The sequence below is a fragment of the Cuculus canorus genome, chromosome 6 (genome assembly GCF_017976375.1).
Source record: "Cuculus canorus isolate bCucCan1 chromosome 6, bCucCan1.pri, whole genome shotgun sequence".
Taxonomy (NCBI): Eukaryota; Metazoa; Chordata; class Aves; order Cuculiformes; family Cuculidae; genus Cuculus; species Cuculus canorus.
Genome location: NC_071406.1, coordinates 11,140,278 through 11,163,857, shown reverse-complemented (window position 1 = coordinate 11,163,857; position 23,580 = coordinate 11,140,278). Strand labels below are relative to the sequence as shown.

General features: G+C 45.1%; 1 protein-coding gene across 13 annotated transcripts in view; it reads left to right on the top strand.

The window, feature by feature from the left end:
• The window catches only part of KALRN (kalirin RhoGEF kinase), a 513,673-nt gene that overhangs the window by 424,522 nt on the left and 65,571 nt on the right, over positions 1–23,580 (top strand). The window contains exon 36 of one of the 13 annotated variants that reach the window (XM_054069273.1): positions 17,483–18,950. The exons of 11 other annotated variants lie outside the window; for them this stretch is intronic. In XM_054069273.1, coding sequence (XP_053925248.1) covers positions 17,483–17,499 — 17 coding nt within the window. In that variant the 3' untranslated portion in view covers positions 17,500–18,950. Of the gene's footprint in view, positions 1–6,618; positions 6,884–17,482; positions 18,951–23,580 lie in introns of those variants that run through there. One more of the 13 variants, XM_054069274.1, reaches the window with a different exon arrangement.

Sequence of the window (23,580 nt, the reverse complement as noted above, 5' to 3'; positions counted from 1 at the left end):
CGCTGTCAGCAAATAGTTACTGCTTAGGAAGAAGCTGTGTATGTAGTGGAATTGGTCCTGTGCCCAGGAAATCAGAGGAACTGGACAATGTAGGAGTCTGTTCTGAGATGTCTTAGAGGCAAAGTTAGACCGGAGGTTGAAGGGGCACATGTGCTCTACAGGTCTGTTTTACTCCTTAAACTGTGTGAAACTCTCCTAGATTATACCGATGTGAATATTTGGAGGCAATTCTAAATTCTCTTGAAACAAACTGAATCACACGATAGCAAGTGTGTGTGTATCTTATTCTTCAGTCTACTCTACAGCTGTCCACTTCATGCTGCTTGTTTGATGAGTTTTTTAAGATAATTTTCGGGGATAAATCTCCAAGCAACTTCTTTTTTTTTTTTTTTTTTTTTTTTTTTTTTTTTTGTATGCTCTTTCTTCTTTGTAGTATGCAAAAAAAGAAAAAAAGTAGGTAGTAAATAAGGAAAGCAAGTTAGGCTAGTGTCAGGAGGGGACTTCTGGCACTGGGGAGAGATGGGTGTTGCAGTGCATGAAGGTGAGGGCCATCTCAGCAGAGCAGAGGTCTGGCTGTGGCCTTTACAGTAGGGTTGGTAGACCAGGTGGCTGTTTGGTCATGGCAACTCACTCTAAGTTGTTGTAAACCTATCCTATGCTGATGTCCACAGCAGAAGGATCAGAAATGATATATCCTAACATTTGCTGAACATATGCCTATGTGGCAGTTCAGCCTCAAGTTTCTGCTAGACTGTCTGTATTTCTTAATCTGTTTGTCTTAGCTAGTTGAGAATGTTCTTCTTTTACCTACCACTGCGCTGAACTGAGGAGCCAAAACCTTCTCCTTGGAGTTGTGCTCCTTTGCGCCAGGAGGGAATATGACTCTATTTATTTATTTATTTTTAATTTATTTGATATGTTTTAATACCCAATAAAGTTGTTGTTTTTTCCAACTGGCTCAACAAGGCTCTGGCTATTTTTAAAGAATGTGGCTCATTTGATTTAATCTAATGAATGTTTAGTGCTGTTGAAAATAGCTGGAGCCAGAGCCAAGAATAATGTACTGAAATGTGCTGGTTGAGTAAGGACTGCTCTACGCTGCCAGTCTGCTTTCCCTTCAGTTGCTCAGATTTACCTGGTTTTGTGGGTAACGTTTTGAGGCAAGACATTGATTGAGGTGCTTTTTAATACTCTGTCTAAAGGCTGATAATGTCAGAGCTGTATTTTGGCACACTCATTTCAAGATACTTCAAACAGTAACAACTCTTCTTGTTTTTCAGTGTAGAATGTCTAATCTCTATCTCAAACCACTTTAAAGGGAATGTGAGTGAAATGCTAGTATTCTTTTGTTGCACACTGGGAAAGAGGCATGAAACGGTCATTTTTTTCCCTAGAAGTCACCCAGAAAGCAAGTGGGAGAATCAGTAGTGAAACTAGTCAGCTAGCAACTACTGGGCTTCTTAAGCTGATGTGTAACTCTTGATTTCTCCATGAACTGCAAGTAGACCATAGTCAGAAAAGAAGTTCTGCTAAGTCCTTGCTCCTGGTGTTTCTTACTGACTGGTCCTTGGCTCATCCATGTTTACTGTCATGCCCACACCATCTGAATTGCTCCACAGAGGTTCTTAGTTCCCCCTGTTAACAAAGCTTAAATTTCATGCGTGTCCTTGCACTATCTGAATACGTCTCTGCAAGTCATATCAAATATTTAAATAATGTATTATAAGCTGTATGAATCCATCTTCCTTTTACCATCCATGAGCTATTTCTGTTAGATAGTTGGTTACCTATTCCTACCAAAGAAATGATTAGCTAATATTTAAGCTTCATTGGATTAAAAAAATAAATCAGCCATAATACATCTTACTCCCTGACAGTGGTGCCCATAGGGATGGATTTTCTTCAGAGATCACTTTATACCCTAAAGCAAAATGTAGGATTGACTTGCATAAGTAATGAACAGATGCTCCTGACGGCTGTTACATTATTTATCTATCCTATACGTGACGGGGGAAAGAAACAGCACCTGCTACTATGGGAGAAATGTTGCTGCTGTTCTGCGTTACAGACCTCCAGGGCAATCTGGGCCAGGCCATTCACTGCATTTCTGTTGACCCAAGTGAAGCCGTGCCAGCTTATATCTACTAGTTATTTAGTCCTGTGTTTCCCTCAGAAAGGTTCCTCAGTTTATAATCTAAGAAAGTTCCATCTTTCACCCCGAAACTTGCACCAGGCAGCTGGGTAAAAGTGTTATAACTTATTTCCCCTCTACAGCAAAATTAATTTCTACAGACTTTCTCAGATTTCATATGAAAGCAACTCTTATGCCTGGAGACTTTCTAAAGGTGTATTTAAGAGCACACAGAAGTAATTTCAACTAATTTCCTCATCGTCCTGACATTAGACTGAGATGCTTTCCCTTCCGTTGTCTGCAGTGCACAAGGCAGTACGCTTGGCCCACGGGGCAGGCACACTGCTAATAGCCTTTGCTTCGGATGCAGGAAGTCAGGACCCCAAAATTGTCTCAGCCACTCCACTGCAGATGACAGTGATTGTGGTTGAAGCACGATGCCGGGAGGTGTTACTTCGAAGAATTCCTGTGACTCAGACGCAGGTTAGAGCAAGGGCAGGAATGTTTTCTTTGCCAGGGGACATACAGGTTATTCAGGGACCACAGAATCACACGTTAATGCACCCTGTCCAATAATAATATGAAAAATATAACGTGAACATAGGAAGTGAGGTTAAGTAATCATAGAATCATTGAATCATTTGGTTGGAAAAGACCATTGAGATCATCAAGCCCAACCATACTTGTCCACTACTAAACCATGTCTCTGAGCACCTCATCTACCGTTTTTTAAATACCATGAGGCATGGTAACTCAACCCCCTCCCTGGGCAGCCGGTTCCAGTGCCTGATAACCCTTTTGGTACAGGTTTTTTTTCCTGATGTCTAATCTGAACCTACCCTGGTGCAACTTGAGGCTGTTGAGGAACCTTTTGAGATCCAGGCAAGCCCCTCCTCACCCGGGCCAAGTGAACTGTGCAGATTTTCCCCCATGTGATCTCTGCAACATTTCTACTTCCCAAAGGCTGAACTCCCTCCTTAAAGCTAGAGGCTCAGCCGGTCGGCAGGGTAATTCCCGCTGATGCTGCGTACAGTTTTGCTCACCCATAGCTAAAGGTGATCTAGATGGTGCCCATGGCATGTCACCTCTTCTGCTTTATAGGACCTAAGTGATATGAAGTGATTATTAAGAATCTGTCCTTCTGTCTTATTTTGTGAAATATTTATTGCATGCATGATTCATGTGCATAGCTACACAGATTTTCCAAGAATAACTTTTCAGATACAGCTTCACGGACCAGAACTGTAGATTAGTGGGGCAGGCAGACGGCTTCCCCCCACACAATCACGACATCCATTACGGTTTAAATAAGAAGTTTTTCAGAGCTGAGATTGCTCCTTAACTAATTTTTAAGTTCGGCTGCAATCACAAAAGCTACAGAGTTCCTTCGGGAGGCCCCTGTCCCCCCTGTCCCCCTGGCACAGCCCCCACCCGCGCTCCAGCCTCCCCTGCGCTGCCAGCGCTCGCCGCCAGATGTCGCTGCCCCCCGGGCAGCTGCGCCCAGCGGTGCGGGGAGCGGGGGTGAAATCCTGCTTTGGGGAGATGGTTCCAGGTATCTTAGATGAGCAATCGCAGAACTATAGAATCATAGAATCTTGAAGATTTTCTGATGATGACTTTTAAAACCTGACCAGAGCAGCGCTCTGGCAGACCAGGTGCTATATAGGGATTATTTGAGACCTCATCTGGAGTGTTGTGTCCAGTTTTGGAATCCTCAACATAAGAAGGATATGGAGCTTTGGAACCGGTCCAGAGAAGGGCTGGAGCACATCCCATACGAGGACAGGCTGAGAGAGTTGGGGTTGTTCAGCCTGGAGAAGAGAAGGCTCCGAGAGACCTTAGAGCAACCTTCCTGTACCGGAAAGGGCTACAAGAAAGCTGAGGAGGAACTGTTCACAAAGGCTTGTGGTGACAGGAGTAGGAACAGTGGGTATAAACCAGAGAGGGGCAGATTTAGGCTAGACATAAGGAGGAATTTCTTCACTACGAGAGTGGTGAGGCACTGGCACAGGTTGCCCAGGGAAGCTGTGGCTGCCCCATCTCTGGAGGTGTTCAAGGCCAGGTTGGATGGGGCCTTGGGCAGCCTGATCCAGTGCGAGGTGTCCCTGTCTGTGGCAGGGGGGTTGGAATTAGATGAGCTTTAAGGTCCCTTCCAACCCAGACTATTTTGTGATTCTATGATTCCATCACTGCTCCTGCCTCAGAGCCTGCATCACCCATCCAGGCAGAAACCACGTGGGCAGCATGATGCCCATGAAGACCATGTTCATCTTAGTCCTTTTTTTCTGTTTACACAAAGTGGGTTGAGTTTAGGTGGGAGGCAGCAAACCCATAGGGCAGAAGGTGGATGTGTTAGGAGGCAATGGATTAGAAAAGAGAAAGATGCAGAATGAAGCAGAAAACAGAGAAGCGAAGAGTTCCCTTCTTCAAAGAGTCCTGCTAGAAGTTTCCTGAATCACTCAGATGTTCCAGGCTGGTGCTTTCTTACTGACCAACACTTCGGATAGCCAAAACAGCCACCAAAGAGCTACTGCCTGGTGTGCCATGGCAGGGACGAACAATCTATAGGGAAAGGGAGGGGTGCAGAAGGGTCAGGGTATCCTAGCTGGTTCCCGGTCTACCTCTTCCTTCTCCAGCGGCAGCTGTGGTTTTTTCAGGCACAAGATCCCTGAGTGCACCCCAGAGACATTCCCTTGCATCTCCCAGATAGACAAAGACCCAAGCCAAAGAAAGGCGCAGCACAGAGCAAAGCGGAAAGAGAATTGAGGTTCCCTTCATTCTTATGTACTGAAAAGCACCTTGGTGTTCAAGGGCATCGGCAGGAAACTTTTGTGCACTCCAGGCATGTTATGAGGTTACCAGTTTTTCGGGTGAGGCTGTAGTCAAAGAACAGTTTCTACAATGCAGGCAGAAGTGAAGCAGGAAGGTTTCATGTTTGCCTTTATGGTGGAGGGAGTCTCTCAGGGAGGGTCTCTGGCATTCTTCTGGCACTGGAGTCCTCTGCCAGAATGGCTCTAGTGTCCACAGGAGCTCCATGAATTCACCCAGCACAGGCCTCCCTCTGACCAGCAGCACTTACTATTTAGGTGCAGCCTGAGGTGGGTTTGTGAACATGGTGCTGAAGCCACAGCCCTCACCTCCTGTCTAGAAACAGCCTTTGGCCCCACTGGAGTGTCTCTAACTCCAAAGCCAGCAGACACTAAACCAAAAGCTTTAGTCCAGGTCAGTGCTCTGTGGCGTGGGTACAGCCATGGCTGCTCAGGCTGAAGTCCTGGCACACGGAGGGACAAGGCACAGCACATCTCCCCTCTGCTCTTCTCAATATGTATTGATGAGAAGCTTGTTGGGTCTGTTCAGTTTTCGATGCAATAGTGCAAAACTATGATACTACTGCTCTGGAATCCTGCCTGACCTCTCCTACCAGCTACCTCTAGCAAGGTTCAGGGTGGTTTTGGCACCTCTAGTTTTCCGTGCTCTAGGTGGGAAATCCTAACATGACAGGCTGGTACCTTCCAAAGCAAGCTGTGCTTCTGGATCTCAGGCATCACGGTTCATGTGTCAGAAGGGTTAGGACCTACCCTGCAGTGCTTCAGGCAGATGTCCGCTGCGGGCAGCAGGAGGGCGAAGCGGTTAGGGTCTCAACAGGCTGGTTTGTAATTTCATAGAATCATAGAATCACCAGGTTGGAAAGGACCCACTGGATCATCGAGTCCAACCATTCCCAACACTCCCTTAAACCATGTCCCCAGGCACTTCATCAACCCGTTCCTTAAACACCTCCAGGGAAGGTGACTCGACCCCCTCCCTGGGCAGCCTCTGCCAGTGCCCAATGACTCTTTCTGTGAAGAAATTTTTTCTGATATCCAGCCTGAACCTCCCCTGGCGGAGCTTGAGGCCATTCCCTCTTGTCCTGTCCTCAGTCACTTGGGAGAAGAGCTCAGCTCCCTCCTCTCCACAACCTCCTTTCAGGTAGTTGTAGAGAGCAATAAGGTCTCCCCTCAGCCTCCTCTTCTCCAGGCTAAACAACCCCAGCTCTCTCAGCCGCTCCTCGTCAGACTTGTTCTCCAGCCCCCTCACCAGCTTCGTTGCTCTTCTCTGGACACGCTCCAGAGCCTCAACATCCTTCTTGTGGTGAGGGGCCCAGAACTGAACACAGTACTCAAGGTGCGACTTTCGACTCGTTGTACAAAGTTTTAGCAAGTGATGCTTCAGCTCAGGATGGCGCTTTGTGGGAGAGGGGAAGTTGCGAACCCGCACAGAGGAATATTAGTTTTGCCTTTTAATGACTTTTGGGGACACAGAGACATACACAGAGACATATATACAGAGACATGGAGGCACAGACACACACGCAGAGACACACAGAAACAGATACACAGACAAACATCCATCCCCCCGCACCGGGGCTGCAGCAAACCCCCTCCCGCGCGCTCCCCCTCCCGCCCCGGCCCGCCGGGCTCCCCCCGCCCCCGCCCCGCCCCCGCCCACGCAGCTGCGCGCCCGGCCCGGCGGGGACACCGGCGGCAGCCGCTCGCCGCCTCGCGCGGGCTCTGGGCTCGCTGAAGGTTCTTTTGGCTTTAGAACTTTTATTACTTTCTTGTTATTGCGATTTGTTGTTTTTGCCAAGCGGGCGGGTGGCTGCTGACCATGAGCAGCCCGAAGGCAGCATGAAAGCGGGCAGGCGCGGCTGTCCCGCCCGCTCCGGTGTAGGATGGCTGCTGGCGAAGTGCTGCTGCTGCTGCTCCTGCAAAGGTCGGTGGGGAGCGGGGGGAAGGGGCAGGGCGAGAGGGAGCAGCCGGGATGGGCAGCGCTGGGAGTGCAGCCGGCGGGGAGTGCCGGAGAGCCCCGGCCAGGAGCCCTGGGACCCCCGCAGGCATAGAGACTTGGAAGCTCCCTTGGCAGGGGATCCTGGAGCCCTCCAGGCAGGAGCCCTGGAAGCCCCCCCAGGCATAGAGACCTGAGAGCCCTCTTGGCAGAGGATCCCGGAGCACCCCCAGGCAGGGAGTCCTGGAAGCCCCTCCCCCCCTCAGGAGGAGCCCTGGAAGCTCCCTTGGCAAGGGGTCCTGGCAGCCCTCCCTTCCCCAGGCAGGAGCCCTGAGAGCCCCCCCCGCACCAGGAGCCCTGGAAGATCCCTTGGCAGGGGTCCTGGGAGCCCGCCTTCCCCAGGCAGGGAGTCCTGGAAGCCCCCCCCTTGGCAAGGGCTCCTGGAAGCCCCCCTTCCCCAGGCAGGGAGTCCTGGAAGCCCCATCAGTTGGGAGGTCTGGACATCCGCCCCAAACACCCAGCAGCGAACCCTGGAGCCCCCCCAGCAGGAGCCCTGGAAGCCCCCCTGGCAGGGAGTGGGTGCCTGCCTGCAGGGATGGGTGAACCAGCCACGAGCAGGGAGAGAGCTGAAGCTGGCAGGATACACTTTATCCTTGCTGGTAGGAAACACCCTAGGACTCTAAGGTCAGTAGGGCGGGGAGAAATATTTGCTTAAATAAGATTTCTTACCCACCCACCCCCCGCCCCGTCTTCCTTGTCTTTCTTGGGCTTGGATAGGAGCAAAATGCTTTGAGAACATCTGTTTCTCACAGTTCACAAATCTCTGTATGGTGATGTGGGAAGGTCTGTGGAAGCTGGCTGAGATGTGGGAAAGCCACCGCATCTAGGGCGCCTTGTAAAAATAAAAGGAATATCTGGCTTTGAGAAGGAGCAGTGCAGCTCAGACGCACTGGCTGAAGATTTCCCAGCCTGCAGTCTTTATGCTGTGTTATGGCTCTTGAACTTGTTCTGGATAATGTGAGCTCTTTGAAGATGCATGTGTGGTATTTCAAATGTTTCGTATGCTCTGAATGGCCAAGCAAAAATGTCCCAAACAATACTTGCCTTTTCTTTTGTTTTGGAGTCCTTTTTTAAAACACTAAAGCTTTTAAATGCAGAGGTTTTTGTAATCGTGGAAGCCATTTGTACATCCCTAGATAAAGATGACTTTGAGGACGGGTGGGCTTACTATGAGGCACACATTTTTATAATGCTGGAGCTCTGCTTCACCATTTATTGAACCAGTCACACTCATGTGGTGCCAGCAGCAGACTCATTGGTGATGGATTTTGGTGTGATTTTGTAAGACGCTGATCTTTTTCAGCCTGGGGAGAACTTGTTACTTCATGCTAAAGAAGGGACTTTTCAGATCAATGCACCAAACACTGTTCTGTAGCCTTTAAGAAGGAACTTGTAACCTGGTTGTAGCTGCTAACAGAAAGGTTATGGTACGAAATCACTGTGAAAGCCAAGTCTCTACTGCAGCCTGTGCCTTAATGTGTTGGCCCATTCGCGGTATTCAAGCTCTCTGACAAGGCTCCGGTCTTTAAAATGTTGATTCTAACAGATTAAAATCTCCCTGCTGCCTGTCTCTAGAAGGGGGATGGGGAAACAGCTGGCTCTTCTCTCTCCTTTTGAAATGTTAACTGTGTTTGCGGTTCCAATTTACTGGGTTAGTAACAAAAGGTGTTTTGTGATACAGATTGTTTTACTTCTTTCTTCTCCTTGGGTAGTAAACTTTGGGCAAAAAGTTGTAAAAGCCTATCTGTTATGCTGTGTTTGTTAAAGAAAACCAGAGCTAGTCCGATGATTGAAATACTCCCTGAGTATAAGGAGATACCAAACCTGACATTTGATGAGGGATTTGGGTGCCTCAGACTGCAGCATCAATGCACTGTTGTTGGCAGCTTTTGTCATTAAGCTTGGAGATGCTTTAACCAGACCTTTGAAGCTCTAACTTCATGTATTCTGCATTGTCAGTGGTCATCTCAGGTTCTGGGGGACACTGTTTACATCAGAGCTTCTTGTTGGTCTCATACTTGCAGTACAGATAGGTGACTATAGTTTGTATTTTAAGATGGATGTGAAGCACTGTGGAGCTGTTCTCACTGCTGCTCCATAAATGACCTTCCCTTTGCCTTTGGAAATGCAGCTCTGCTTTCTTCTGGTGACAGATGCCTGATGTATCTTGATCTTCTGCAACAACTGAGTAGGTCTTGTTGTGTCAATAAGAACCATCCGGTGAGAGAAATTGAGAAGATGAGCATGCAGTCTATGCTTAAAACAGAGGTTATGTCAATACGAGCTGTGTCAGTGCTTTCTGTGCTGTGGATCTTAGAAGTGATGTGGGTGCTTGATCTCCTCAATAGCAACAATACTGCAGAGCTGAAAAAACCCAAACCCTAAGTCCCCAGGGCACCATGAAATATATTCATTGTGTAAGTGGGCATTTCTGTGTAGGATTTTGACAGATAACTCAAGCTACCCTTTTGCATCAATCTTACCCTGTCTTTGGCAGAAGTAGAGACCGTGATAGTGCCTTTTTGCTTGTTTCTCTTGGTGAGTTTCTGATCCTGTCAGCTTTGCTCATGTACAAAGCTATTGGGAGCCATCCAGAGAAAGCAACTGACGCTTATTACCATTTGCAGTTTTGTTCTGACCCCTGTAGTGCCCTGCATGCACTAAATAAGGACTACTTGTCTGTTCTGAAGTATAGAGAGATATGAATCCTAATATAGGAATGCCTTAGAACAAGAGTCTGCAACTTGCTTTCAGACTTAAAATGGGGTAGTTTAGAGGAGTAGACTTGCACAGCCTTCATTCAGCCCAATGGCCTTAATCTACCAAGAGTGGACAAGGAAGTCTTTTTGCAGCGTCTCCTAAACGCACAAATGCAAAGCGACCTAGGGTGATGGGGTGCTTCTTAGTGCTGCAAGACTGGCCCTGAAAGCAGACTGATAAGAGGGTTCAAATTCTGATGGTCTTCTGATAACTAGAAAGTCATTGAACTCTCCTTAGCCTGGTATTTGAATATAGCGTAATTTCTTTTAACATGGAGTTCATATCCTCGGTTATCTGTAGTTCAGATTAGAGGCTACTTTAAAAGAGACCTGAGGAGGGAAAGCAAAGAAATTGGAGGAATTCCTGCTTTGTGAATTGCCTTTTCTAAAACAAATGGTCAGCTGCATGCCTTGAATGTGACAAGGTCAAAGCTTTGTTGCCTTTAAACACAGAGCAGAGTCCAAGTGGGTGAGTGCCATTGCTCTGTACTGCCTTTGCGCAGAGCTCTGACGCTTAAGAGTGAGTGCATGTAGCTTGGATCAGGTGGAGATTGGACTTAGATTTAACCTCTGAGTTAAATTCTGCGTGCTTTACCCATGGCCTTATTTAGAGGACATTTTGTTGTAGTAGTTCAGCTCATTCAGTTGTAGCCCTAGCTGGGGCACACTGGTGTCTCATTGCCCAAAGAGGCACCAGGAGGTTGGAAACCACTAACAAGGTGTAGGAAATGCTTTTCAAGACCAGGAGAGAGATATTTTGATCTGCTGGACGTGAGAAGCTATCTATGAGTACATCAGGTACAGCTCAGAGAAAAGGGACTGTGGTTAAAAGTAATCTATTGTCAGTGCAGTCTATTTACAGTGCAACAAATTATACCCCATTCTAAGAAACGTTATGTGGCTGCAGAGTGGTTTCAGGTGAGAATATAAACCACTTTTTACTTAAGGGTAGCCAGAAACACGGAAGATGGATTTAAATGGATCTGCCATATCAGCTTCAATGGAGAACATGTCCCTCTACCTTCCTGAACCGTTGCTCTTCTGAGCAGGCTGCCGGTCTTATCCAACCATTTCATTTCAGAACAAAAGAAATTTAATCTGAATGCCAAACCTGTAATCTCAGTGCATTAAAAATGAAAGATTGAGCGGGTTTGTGTCTGTACTAAGTAAGTACTAAGTACTGTACTCTCCTAGTAAGGCTCTTATTTAAATTTTACGTCCCTCTGTCTTCTTTCTCTCTCTTATCTCCTAAGTTTTGCTCTTCTTTCTGCTTTTTTATTTGTTTTACCATCCTCTTTTTCTTTCTTTCCTTCCTTTTCCTCTTCTTGCTATCCTTCCCTGAATCTTTGATTTGTTACTGGCTCAGTCTGGTGAACCTCTTCACTGCAAGATTAACAAAGAAAGCTCTTCTTGATGAAATGATGGTGACTAATGTGCAGCAAAGGGAGTTCAGCCAGCTACCTAGTCCATCTTTGCTCTCTGGTCAGAAACAGAACCTTAACTGGAAGTTAAGCAAACCAGCATCATTACAAGGACTGTCAACAGCATGTTAATATTAAGTTATTTCTTCATTAGGTAAAAAGAGATTTGATGATGCTTTTTATAGTAGGTGCTGACATTGTGTTACAGCGAGCTGCAGGGCTTTGCTAAGGAAACTGGTACCTTTGTGCTGAGTGGTAGCAAGAGAGTGATCTGCAGTAATATATTCAAGCCCATAACATTTCCTAATTTGACCATATTTTATTTAGTGTTTCAGGCCGAGCCATGGTTACACTGTGTAAAGCATAATGGAATGCATGGCCAAAACAGTTTTGTCAAAGTTGAGGCAGAGGAGAAAACAATAGTAAAATTAAGGGTGTCACCCAAAGATCACTTAGTTTCCTGATCCTTCCTGAATGAGAGGTATGAGGAAACTGTTACCTTCCCCAAATATACTCCTGGGGTGAAGTCCATCTGTTGCTCATCAGTTTCATCTTAGTAAAGTCAAGAGGATTGAGTGTACTGGTCTTATGTGGGCAGTCTCTTTCTCATGCCAGAGTTGTGCTCGGCTCTTTCTCCTGGCAGGTTCACAAGCAAATAGCTGTGGTGAGGCTTGGGAGAGTTGTTGTTATTTTCTTTCACTGCTATTAAGAGGGAACTGGTAAGCCCATAACAGGAACATCTCTTCCAAGTCCTGCGTTTTCCCACCTCCGCAGGCTGAGTCAGGAGTTGGAGTAGGTCATAGCAGATCATTATTGGAAGGGACAGAAGAGTTGATGAAAATGCTGCTCAGCTGAGCAAATAGGATTAATATGGCAAGATGAATACTGTTAACAAAAAAAAACCGGCTCTTTTTGTTAGTGTGGAAATGTGCTTTCTCACACCTGCTTTACACTCTCCTGACTGATAAACCTGAGTTAAGCATGTACCAAAAGGGTGCCTGACAGTCCTGTGCTAGCCTTTTGGGGTATATCCCTTGAACATGGCAGTGAGATGGTTGAAGGAGAAGCCTGGCCGTTGTTCTGTTGGCAGGCTGGGGGAGCAGTGAGCACTTTTGAGGATTATTTAGTTTTAAGTGTTGTTAAATCTTAACTGGTTTGCAGGAGAGTTTTTGAGGGTAGAAACCTTGTTTATGCGTACAGCAGGTCATGTTTTTAATATGTCTGTGTTACTCCAAAATATAGTGTCTAAGAGCACAGGAGGTTTGGGGTTTTTCTAACTGCTGGTAGCTGCACATGACTCTGTTCACCACTCCTGTTTTCTGCCAGCCTCTTTCTTTCTATATATCTGATGTTTAGACTAGTGTTCAGGATGCTTTAACAACTTTCTTCTACTTCCTGAGATCTAAGCAATACTAGTAGGTTTTTTTCTCTTTTGGAAGTTACACAAGTCTAGACAACTTCTGACTCTCTGGACACAAGCTAGCCCTTCATCCTCTGGCTTTGCGTCTCCCATTTTGCAACTGATCTTGCAGCCGTATCTTTTGATATATAGTTATATACAGGATGTGAGAGTTGTACAGGAAATAAACTTTCAGATCTTAATTCATATATGTTAAATTGATAGAAGGGCTCCTATAAAGATCAGCTTTCAGTTACTAGTCTGGGGGTGAATGTGTGATGGGGTTCCTTATTATTCAGGTTGCTGGATCATTCTCAAGTTTCACAGATTAATCCAGCTTTCAAGAAACGAGGGGTTTGCTTTTAGGCAGGGACAGCTTCTAAACTTCCTGTTCACTCCAAGAAGCATGTAAGAATTCACAAGGCTTTATTCGTCTTGTCAAAATCCTGAAGAAGGGAGACTTTATTGTAAGGGAAAGAGAACAGATAACTGAAAAATACAGCTTGGGTAACTCTCTTCACTGCACAGAACATGGGATAACTAAACATGCTGCTTCCCTATAAAATAAGTGCCAGTTAGATGTATTGTTTAAGAATTCAATGCACGGATGCTGAAATAAAATCTATCCATTTTGAAGTGAAACAGAAAGGGCAGTTATTTCACATGACCCTAGAAGGATTTGGGTTTCTTCCAGTTATGTGTCAGCATACACCTTGCTAAAACTCGTCTATGTATTAGGAAAACTAATTTATCATTTTAAAAACCCCAAACCTCAAAATGTTTCAGTCTTAAAATAGAATCACAATACTTCCCAAACATACCGGAACACTGTTACATTTCAATGTAATTCTTGTCTGCTCACAGGCTTTATGTAAACGTTTTCATCTTTGGCAAAAGTTGCAATTTCTTTTCAAAAAAGAAAAATTGATTGGGCAGTTAGTGATTACAGCAGGGATCTCCAGATGTGGTTTTCAATTCAGTAAGGAGATCTAGCTCTGCCAGTTTAGCCACTGCATATCAGTTGCTATTGCAGAACAGTTCAATTGCTAATATTGCATCACACAATTCAATGTCATGTAATGATACTTTTATGAACTGCAGAAGCACATCTGGCTATTTTATTAAAAAAAGATCTGTAGATCGTAAATAGGACTTCAGCACATGTAAAGAATTACTAGAAAATACCTAAAGGGATATGCTTGAAAACATCTCCCTTGGCTAATGTTCTTTGCCTTTAGAAAACCACAAACCAAAAATGAACCTGTTTGGTTTTAGTTCATAACGTTTGATGTGGCTGATGATGCTGAAACAGAAACCATTCATTGGATTAAAGTGCATCCCATCAGGTCTCCTGTCAAGTTTGACAGGACTCTCAATTTGTTCAGCTCTGTCCTGGACCAGCCCTGCAGTCCTCCTGGCAGGCTGAGAACGTGGAACTCACACAGGTCACCTGGACTCCTTTTAGATAATTAAGACAAAATATGAAAATTTCATCAATGAAGTCCTAGTGAGATGAGAAATAGAACCTGCAAACTGAATCACAACAACTAGTAATAGAACAGCCATGGGAGTTTCTTCTCTTTGATGGGGAGAGCACCATTGCATTTGCTCCAGTTTACGTACTTGTTTGCTTTCCTCTAATCTAGAATGGATAACGTCATGTTGCAGAAAGCCCGCTATAGCTTTAGTGTTTCTTACTCCCTCACCTTTCAGCACTTCCCAACATTTATGGCTGCTCCTCTACTTTACTGGTTGCTCAGTACTTTCAAAAAATGGAAAAAATAAATCTCCCCTTTTGTGTGTTGTCATATGATAAGTTAGTAATTGCTATTCTGTTGCCCTTACTGCATCCCAGTGTGCTTGTTCTTCCATGCATTACAACCGTTGCTAGTCCTGGTAGGAATTTTAACAACTTTGAAATCTTGAATCCCTGCACAATTATCTTCCAGGCTGTGCAAGGCTGTATGTTGCATAAAGGAGTGAGGGCTAGGAGCCAGACCTGTGCTGGGAACCCATTAGCAAATGTGATTCTGAGGAATCAGTAGGTGGTTTCTGGTGGAGATTGTTATCTTTTGTATTGGAAGGTTGTAAATTAACTGTGGAAATTTAACGTTGCTGTATACAGGAAAGCACAAGTTTAGTCTTTAGGTCAGTTTTAAGCAAAGATCCCTTGTGCTCCAGCACAGGACAGCAATGAATTAAGCATTTGGGAAGGAGATTAACTTCTACTTGTGATAGGGAGGGACTGTATTTAGTGAACGTGGAGGTGTCCCCACTCTTATGTGTTCCAGGCGTTTCAGATTTCACATGGAGCAAGCAGCTCTGAGCACACAAAGAGAGCTAGGAGTGATACATCCCCAGTTAGAGCTAAACCTACTGTGGACACTTTGTCATGCAGTTTAGGTTTGCTGACAGTTACAGCTACGGAGTATAGCAACCAAGGATGTGCCGTGTGGGGTTTTTTTTTATCTTCCCTTTGTAATGCACATGCAGTTTTAATGAGCAGAGGTTTTTTACCTCTCCATGACATGCAGTACCATCTTAACCTATCTGAAAACACATTAAAGTTCAGTAAGCATTGTGAAACTTTCTTGAGGTCAAATAGGAAATTGGTGACAAAATGACCATCAAATAATCAGCAGTTATAGCTTCCAGATTTAGATCTATCAGTTGATCTCAACTCTTTTATAGGCTTGCATATCCTAGGAAGCACATCGCACACATATCTGAGATCATCTTGTTCAGTGGCACCAGTTAACTGTGGCTAAAGTGATGCCTGCTGTGCAGCAGGGAGCAGCAGGCTTGCATTAGGAGTGAAGGCAGCATTGAGGTGCCTGTGAGGCAGAGAGCGCAAACCAGCATGTGTGTTCCCTCTCCTTGGCTGGGGTTTGCTGCTGTCCCGAATCAGATTTGCCCATGTTGAGCACCCCGATGAACAAGGCCCCAGCTGTCTGCTGCTGCAGAAGCGTGCACTAAGGCAGGCAACGAAAAGCGTTGCACAACCCTGTATAATTGAACCACATGCTGAATAAATACACTTTTGAGAACTCTTTTGAAGAGATGTTGCCTAATTAATCCTGCAGGGGGTATAATATGTATATTTTTGAAATCCAGTTTTAGCATCATGCAATTAGCTTTTATGGCCTAAGGATTCTGATTTAAGACATTCTTTAGTTACAAATGGTAATCTGTTTTAATTAGAAATGCAAATGTGTTTTAGATCCAAATGCATCTGAGTGGTACAATGTAAAAAGATGATTCACAGTTAATGCCATTGAAGTGCCTCAAGTCTGGTATTCTTTGTCCCTTTTGTAGTTTGAACCCTGAGGATCAACACAATATTCAAACACAGCTGAAGCATGTGAAGGCTGATTTCTTTAGGAAATGGAATAAGTGTTAATCAACAGGGATCCTTTCTAGAGTGGCAGAAGGAAGATCATTGCTTTAGGCAAGAAGGAGGCAAACACTTTGAAAGTTGCAGTAGTAACTTCAGCTCTGCTGCAGCAGAGTACATCTCCTGCCAGGGTTCAGATGCTGAGCAGACACCAGCGTCTTAGTTGACTTTGTCTCAGTATCATAGAAATTACTCAGGCTTGAACATCTCTGACTGTTGTGGGAGGTCTGTAGATGCTCAGAGCTGTGGTGCTGTAAAATTTGATCTGGCAGCCTGTCTAAGAAGAGCCTCAAGCAAGGCAAGCTCCAAACAAACACATAAAGGCTAACGTTTGCTAAATATTCATTGCAGTTGCTTGTCTTGGAAATGCTAAACTGTTGGGCAGGTGAATGTCTGAGGCCAAACATGGAGTAAGAAATCACCCGTATTCAAGGAAGTTTTTCCAGAATGAAAGAGCTGCTGCGGCTACACCAGTCCAGCCTTTGCTGTTGTTTTCAAATAAGTGTTTCTTTTTCCCAGTTACTTTGAAAGGTGGGGCTGAAGGAAGGCAAACACTCAGCAATAGTGAAGATGGCTTTTGTGATGATAATTGTTTATGAGATATATTGTTTGGTAGAGCATTTTTACAGCTATTTGTTAGACACAGTGATGCAGTGGGGAATGAAGCAGTGCAGTTATGTAGTGAACATCTCTACTAACCTGGACATAGAATTTTTTCCATGAGGAGGCTGCTGGCAAGGAGCAATGATGTAGGCATGATGAAAGCCATAGGAGGCTTTGTGTGGCCCTTCAGATATCAGAATGAATGAGTTTCTCTGGTCTAGCCTTATTGGGAAGGCTGGCAGGTAGGTTAAGGGACTTGCACAGCTTCAGAGGGCTGAGAGCTCAGCAGGGTGCTGCCGAGAGCTCTCCTGTTCCCACACAGCAGATGCTCTCTGAGACTTCAAGTTCTTGTCCTGTCTTTCTTGCTAACACAGAGTGTGGTGGTGATTTTTTTCACCTGAAATTTGATAAACTTGTTGACTGGCACAACTTGCAGAACTGCTCCCTGCTCTGGAGAGCTGTCAAACGAGTAATCAAGATGTAGATCACGTGAGCCTGTTACATGGGATGGCAAGTGATATTCTGATTTTCCTACTTAAGCTGAGTGAATTCAAGCTTCTCACAAGTCTAACTGATAGTCTTGAGTGTGCAGTTAAGTCTTCGAGCTGCTTATGCGTTTCCCTGTGCCGTGTTCAAAGAGCAAAACATTGCAAGCACCAGCAGTTCTTATCTGTGTGTTTTATTTCCAAACCGCTGTTTGCATTTACTTCATTTGTTACTTCTTTTAATTTATCCCAACCAGTACCTTTGCTGTGAGCTTGTTTTTTTTCTGCTAATATTTCTGGAGGACAAGGGCATGAAGGAAGCTGCTTTGGGCACCAGCCCTGAAGGCTCCGGCTGCAGTGTGTCTGTCGTCAAACACCCCAACCTCTTTGTTCTTGGTGGTTACGTGGTGTCCACTCTTGCCTACACCACTTGCAACTTATTCTTATTCCGTTCTTTTCTTTTCAGGGGCTGTCAGAGCCTGAATAATTTAAGAGTGAACAAATGAGAGACGTTCATGGAGGACTCTGTTCTTACCTAGGCACAATTTGACAAGCATGTAGATTGCCTTGGTTTTCCACTGCACCTACCACAACTTTGCTAAGAGAAAAGCCCCCCCCCCCTAGACATCTGTGTTACCCTTGCTTAGTAAAGTTATTCAACATCATCGCCTTTGGAATTGGTTGGTAAATGGACAAAGACTTTCTCTTTGCCCGGAGCTCCTGACAGTCTCCAAGTACCAAAGAGAACTCCACAGCACTAGAAAGCAAGAGACAGCTGCTGAATGTTGGAAGCTACTGCATTTGGCAAAAGAAGCTGACGCTAAGATGCACACAGTTGTGTTTGTTTGTTCTGCTTGTTTTCTGTGCTTTCTGAGCCATGTGTGTGCCTGGAAAGTTTAATGACCAATCCCTTCTTTCTCAACATGCAGTTTTTCTTCCTATCCCAAAAAGTTTTGGGTTCTGTTCTTGCTTTTTTTTTTCCAATTCCAATTTTTTTTTGTCACTGGTACTCTTCTGTTGTTTCCATGAGGAATTGTTTGGGTACATAGCCACAGTTTCCTCTGAGGCAGGGAACATAAATATGATATTCAGATGTCGTCCTTCTTTACCCTCATTCAGCAGAGTGGTCCACCTTGTCGTAGACGTCGCTGGCCTCAAGCGTAAGGCAGAGTTGACCTTTGCGATGATGTCTTTTAACTGAGAAATTACTTCAGAATTATTACAGCAGCTCAATTTGGGAGCTGCTGAATGAAGCTGACCCTTGACACTTTGCAAAAGAATAAGGCCTGTGTTGTACGAACAGCTGCTTGGAAACCATGTGTAATAAAGTTTGGTTTTGTGCCCACCACCAGGATAAAAGATAGTATTCGCCGACTCTGGTACCCTCACACTCCCAGCAGAGCAAAATTGCTTAGATCAAAGTTAAAAAGTCTGCTTCTATGTGGGCGTCTAAGCATTTCACAGTTCCTTATGCTAAAAGTAACAGTGTACTTGCAAAGGCCAGCAAATGCTGCTCTTCTTGTTCAGCTTCACACATGATGTTTTCCCTCTCATCATCCCATATAGGTTTCCATAAAGGTTCAGGGTTAAAACTTTTTTACAGGGTGTGCAAAAGTCTCCTGTCGAAATATACCAAGGGGGATTTTTGCATTGTGTTTGAGGCTTTGTTCTTTTTGCTGTTAGCAACACTTACGGAAATTTCAGGATCTGGGATTATTATATTTTTGTCACAGAACGAGGACAGTGTAAATACAAAATGTAAAGTAGAACTTAGAGAAGTGCTTCAACAAGTTGTTTGACTAAATTGAAATAAATGTTGATTTGTTCAAAAACAAAACCAAAAAAAACATGCCCTTTCTGGATCTTGTTAGTCTTGACTTTTTATTTTCTTTCTTTGCTAAAGCAAAATGCGTGCCTGTTGACTTCAGAAATCTGCTCACCCAGCTGTGAGGCATTACAGGGAGGCTGCTCTGATGTGCACTCCCAGAAAATGCATATGACTTGCTCTCACTGTGCTCTGGGTTGGTCTGGGACATGCACTGGGTGCAAACCTGAGACAAGAGAATTGGTGAATGAAATAGAGTGCATAGAAATACTGCAACTGGCCTCAAACTCTGCTGAGTGCAGCTACTGCTCTTCTTCTGAGCCTTTCCATACTCTTTTATTCAGTAAAAACCTGTTCTAAAAAACTGTTGCTTTGTTGAGGACATAGGAGAGGACTCAAGACAGACCAATAATGTACCTATCGCTTTTGCGATAGGAGCTGGCTAGGACCTGAATTAACTTACCAGTGGGTTGGTGGATTCACTCTGTGGATGTCCTCTTATTATTCCTGTCCTGTACTCACAGAAGCTTATGTGAGGGATCAGATGGGATTCTGAAGCAGACTGAATTTATCAGGCTGATAAATGGAGAAACAAAGACTGAAACCTCCCACCAGAGAAATTGTAGATACCCATGACAGTTGTAAGCTGTTATATGGAAATGCGTTTCGCAGTGGGACACTCAGGGAGGACCGTAGATGTTCTGGCTGCTATTCAAGTGCTTGATGCTGTGGGCTTGAGTTGCACAGTTTCCTGAGAGTCTCTTCAGAGGCGCAAGGACATATTCCGCCTTCATGCGCAGCAGCTACTCGGTTAAATGCTGATCTGTATTCATCTGAGGACTCATCTTCCTCTTTTCCCTGCGTTCTCCCTATAGTCATCTCTGCCAATAGCTTTAGGCCCACATGAAGCAGCAGATACAATAGAGAGATGACTTCTGTAGCTGTGCCTCTCTCGATAGGCACTCTTGGACAGTAACGAAGTCATGTTTTATTTCAGCAGGCTCGCTCTCTGTGCCTTCCCCTTGTGCTGTTTCTCTCCCTGGGGATGCTGCTCACTCATTCAGCACGCTCTCAGGATTTCAGTAACTTTTCTTGCAAGGTCTCTTGAGACTGCACGCCTCTCTGCTGTTTCTCCAGGCTTTTGGTTTTATCTCACTCGCTGATACTTTCCCAGAACTCCAGTGACTTTTCTCTGACCTCCAGGAACTGGAGCTCTTGAGCCCTGACACTCCGACTGGCACAACCAAGACCTGGAGACTACTTTGGGATGTCAGTTTTCCCAGCACATACTGGATGAAAGCGGCATCTGAGCAACACCAACTAAAAATAAAAGCTATTCAACTGAAGCTAATGGCGTGTTGCCATGAGTTATTGCTCATTAAAGTGAATTTTCAGATGCTTAACTTCAGCTAATCATTTCCTGCTGTGAGATCGGCCTGGTATGAAACATACTTAAATGTGGGAAGGGGATTCACAATAACTAAATTTAGCTAAGGGTGTAATTTCCTTGGACTCCCTCTGTAGTTAATGGAAAGAAAGAGGCTCCTGCAGGGGGTGATTCCCATTCCGTATCACCCTTGGGTAGAACTACCTGCATCTCCTTGACTGTTGAGAGCCTGGGGTGAGCTGCTACCTGACACAAAAAATGAGCTTCTCCGAGTGACTGTGTTTGCCCCTGCTTAGCTGGGTGCTTGTTTTCCTCAGTTTAGTTTTCTACCTGGAAGTAATGATCAGGAAGTTGAATATTAAAACCAACAGATCAGTGACCATTTCTCAAAGTAAAACCCATAAGCAAAATCCCCTTGGATGTAGATCAATATCTAACTCAAAGCAGCTCTTCTTGTTTGCATCCAAGAAATACCTGCTATTCAATGAAGAAATAGTGTGTTCTAAATATTGTGTGATTAATTTAGGTTTTAGTCTTGGAGTCATAGAATCATAGAACAGTTAGGGTTGGAAGGAACCTTAAAGATCGTGTAGTTCTAACCCCCCCTGCCGTGGGCAGAGACATCCTACTAAATCAGGCTGCCCAAGGCCCCATCCAGCCTGGCCTTGAACACCTCCAGGGATGGGCCAGCCACAACCTCGCTGGGCAACCTGTTCCAATGTCTCACCACTCTCATAGTGAAGAAATTCTTCCAAATGTCTGGTCTAAACCTGCCCCTCTCCAGTTTATACCCATTCCATCTGGTCCTGTTCCCACAAGCCTTTATGAATAGCCCCTCTCCAGCTTTCCTGTAGGCCCTTCATGTACTGGAAGGTCGCTATAACATCTTCTCTGAGCCTTCTCTTCTCCAGGCTGAACAAGCCCAAGTCTTTCAGCCTATCCTCATAGGGAAGGTGCTCCAGCCCACCGATCATCTTTGTAGCCCTCCTCTGGACCTGTTGCAACGGCTCCATATCCTTCTTACGTTGAGGATTCCAGAACTGGACACAATACTCCAGATGAGGTCTCACAAGAGAGGAATAGAGAGGCGGAATCCCCTCCCTTGCCCCGCTGGCCACGCTGCTTTTGATACAGCCCCAGGATACGGTTGACCTTCTGGGCTGTGAGGGCACATTGCCAGCTCATGTCGAGCTTCTCAACGACCAGCACCCCCAAGTCCTTCTCTGCAGGACTGCTCTCAATCACGTCATCCCCCATTGTGTACTGAAAACGGGGATTGCCCCAACCCAGGTGCAGGACCTTACACTTGGCCTTGTTGAACCTCATGAGGTTCTCAGAGGTCTGCTTCTCCAGTCTGTCCAGGCCCCTCTGGATGACATCCCTTCCTTGCAGTGTGGCAACTACACCACTCAGCTTGGTGTCATCCGCAGACTTGCTGAGGGTGCACTCAATATCGCTGTCAATATCATTGATAAAGATATTGAACAGCACCGGTCCCAGTATGGACCCCTGAGGGACACCACTTGTCATGGATCTCCATCTGGACTTTGAGCCATTGACCACTACTCTTTGAATACAACCATCCAACCAGTTTCTTATCCACCTTACCGTCCACCCATCAAATCCATGTCTCTCGAATTTAGAGAGAAGGATGTTGTGTGGGACTGCGTCAAAGGCTTTACAGAAGTCAAGATAGATCACATCTGTTGGTTTACCCGTGTCCAGTGCTGCGGTTACCCCATCATAGAAAGCCACCAAGTTGGTCAGACAGGACTTGTCCCTGGTGAAGCCATGCTGGCTGCCATTAATCACCTCCCTGTCCTCCATGTGCTTTAGCATCGCTTCTAGGAGGATCTGTTCCATGATTTTCCCAGGCACAGACATGAGGCTAACAGGTTGGTAGTTCTCAGGGTCGTCTTTCCTACCCTTTTTAAAAATGGGCACAACGTTACCCTTCTTCCAGTCACCAAGGACTTCTTGTGACTGACATGACTTTTCAAATATCATGGAGAGTGGCTTGGCAACCACATCTGCCAATTCCCTCAGGACTCTGGGATGCATCTCATCAGGCCCCATGGACTTATATATGTTCAGGTCCTCAGGTGTTTGCGAACCTGATCCTCCTTGGCTGTGGGAGGGAGTCTACTCCCTGATCACCATCTTACTGTCCCATGACCCAGGAGGGGTGAGGAGAGCAGTCATTGGTGAAGACTGAGGCAAAAAAGTTGTTAAGTACCTCAGCCTTCTCCTCATCTGTTGATATATGATCCCTATTTCCAGTCATAAGTGGGGGTATGTTCTCTTTGATCTTCCTCTTTTGATTGACATACCTTTAAAACTCCTTCTTGTTGGTCTTTACTTCCCTTGCCAAGTTCAGCTTCCAGCTGCTTCCTGACTTCATCCCTACAGAACCGGGGAGAAGAACCGATCTTATTTTTCCCCTGCTATTTTTGGAAGTTAGTTTTGTTTGTATGTTTGACGGTGAAACGCAAAGTCAGATTTTGAGTTTTTGCAATACAGTGATTGAAAAGTATGTCAAGTACAACTGCATTTACCAGCGTAGGCTATTTTCTCTGTTGGACTAGAAATCTGTGCATAAAATATTTAACTGCATGCCACTCTTTTTGGAGTTTGAACAAGAAATCATTTCATCCACATAAGTGGAATTGTGACAATCCTGCCAGATTGATTCGTGCCTTTTGACATTGCTTCCAACTTGAAGCTTCTAATGTTACTGCAAGGCACAAACAGAAAATTCCGTTGAACCTTCTGAATACTGCTCCTTTCCAGGAGATCATAAAGTCAGGGAGGATATTTGAACCTCGGAGCAAAATCTTCATTTAGATTTCAGTGGCTTAGTTTGACCATGTCTTTACCCTCTGGTGTGAAACCGGGTCCTGCATGGTCTTATCTCACTTTTCCCTCTAGCCAATGCTGCTGTTAGGCACGTGTAGAGTGGCTGAGCAGAGCTGGGAGTGAATGGGGAGATGTGGAAGACTCCACGGCAAGTTTTGCAATTCCATTGCAAAAGCTGAGTGTGCTTCTGATCTAAATGTCTTTTCATGCCAGTTGTCCTCTATCTTTGCCTGACACAGGTATTGAAAATTTCCTTGTGTTCACTTATTTTCTTTGCTGGAGCCTTTTTCAGAGGCAATGCTTGAGGAGGCAGTTTTATCTGATGACATTAAAAGTTGTTAGAGTCATTATTTACATTGTTATGAACTAGTGTTTTCACTTGAGGAATAGCTGTAAAGTGACTTTGTATTTATCCAAATGTTGTTACTTCCTTAAGTTTTGGAAATCCATGCCAGGTTTTACAGGCAGAATCAGCTTTAATGCTAAAAACGGGATT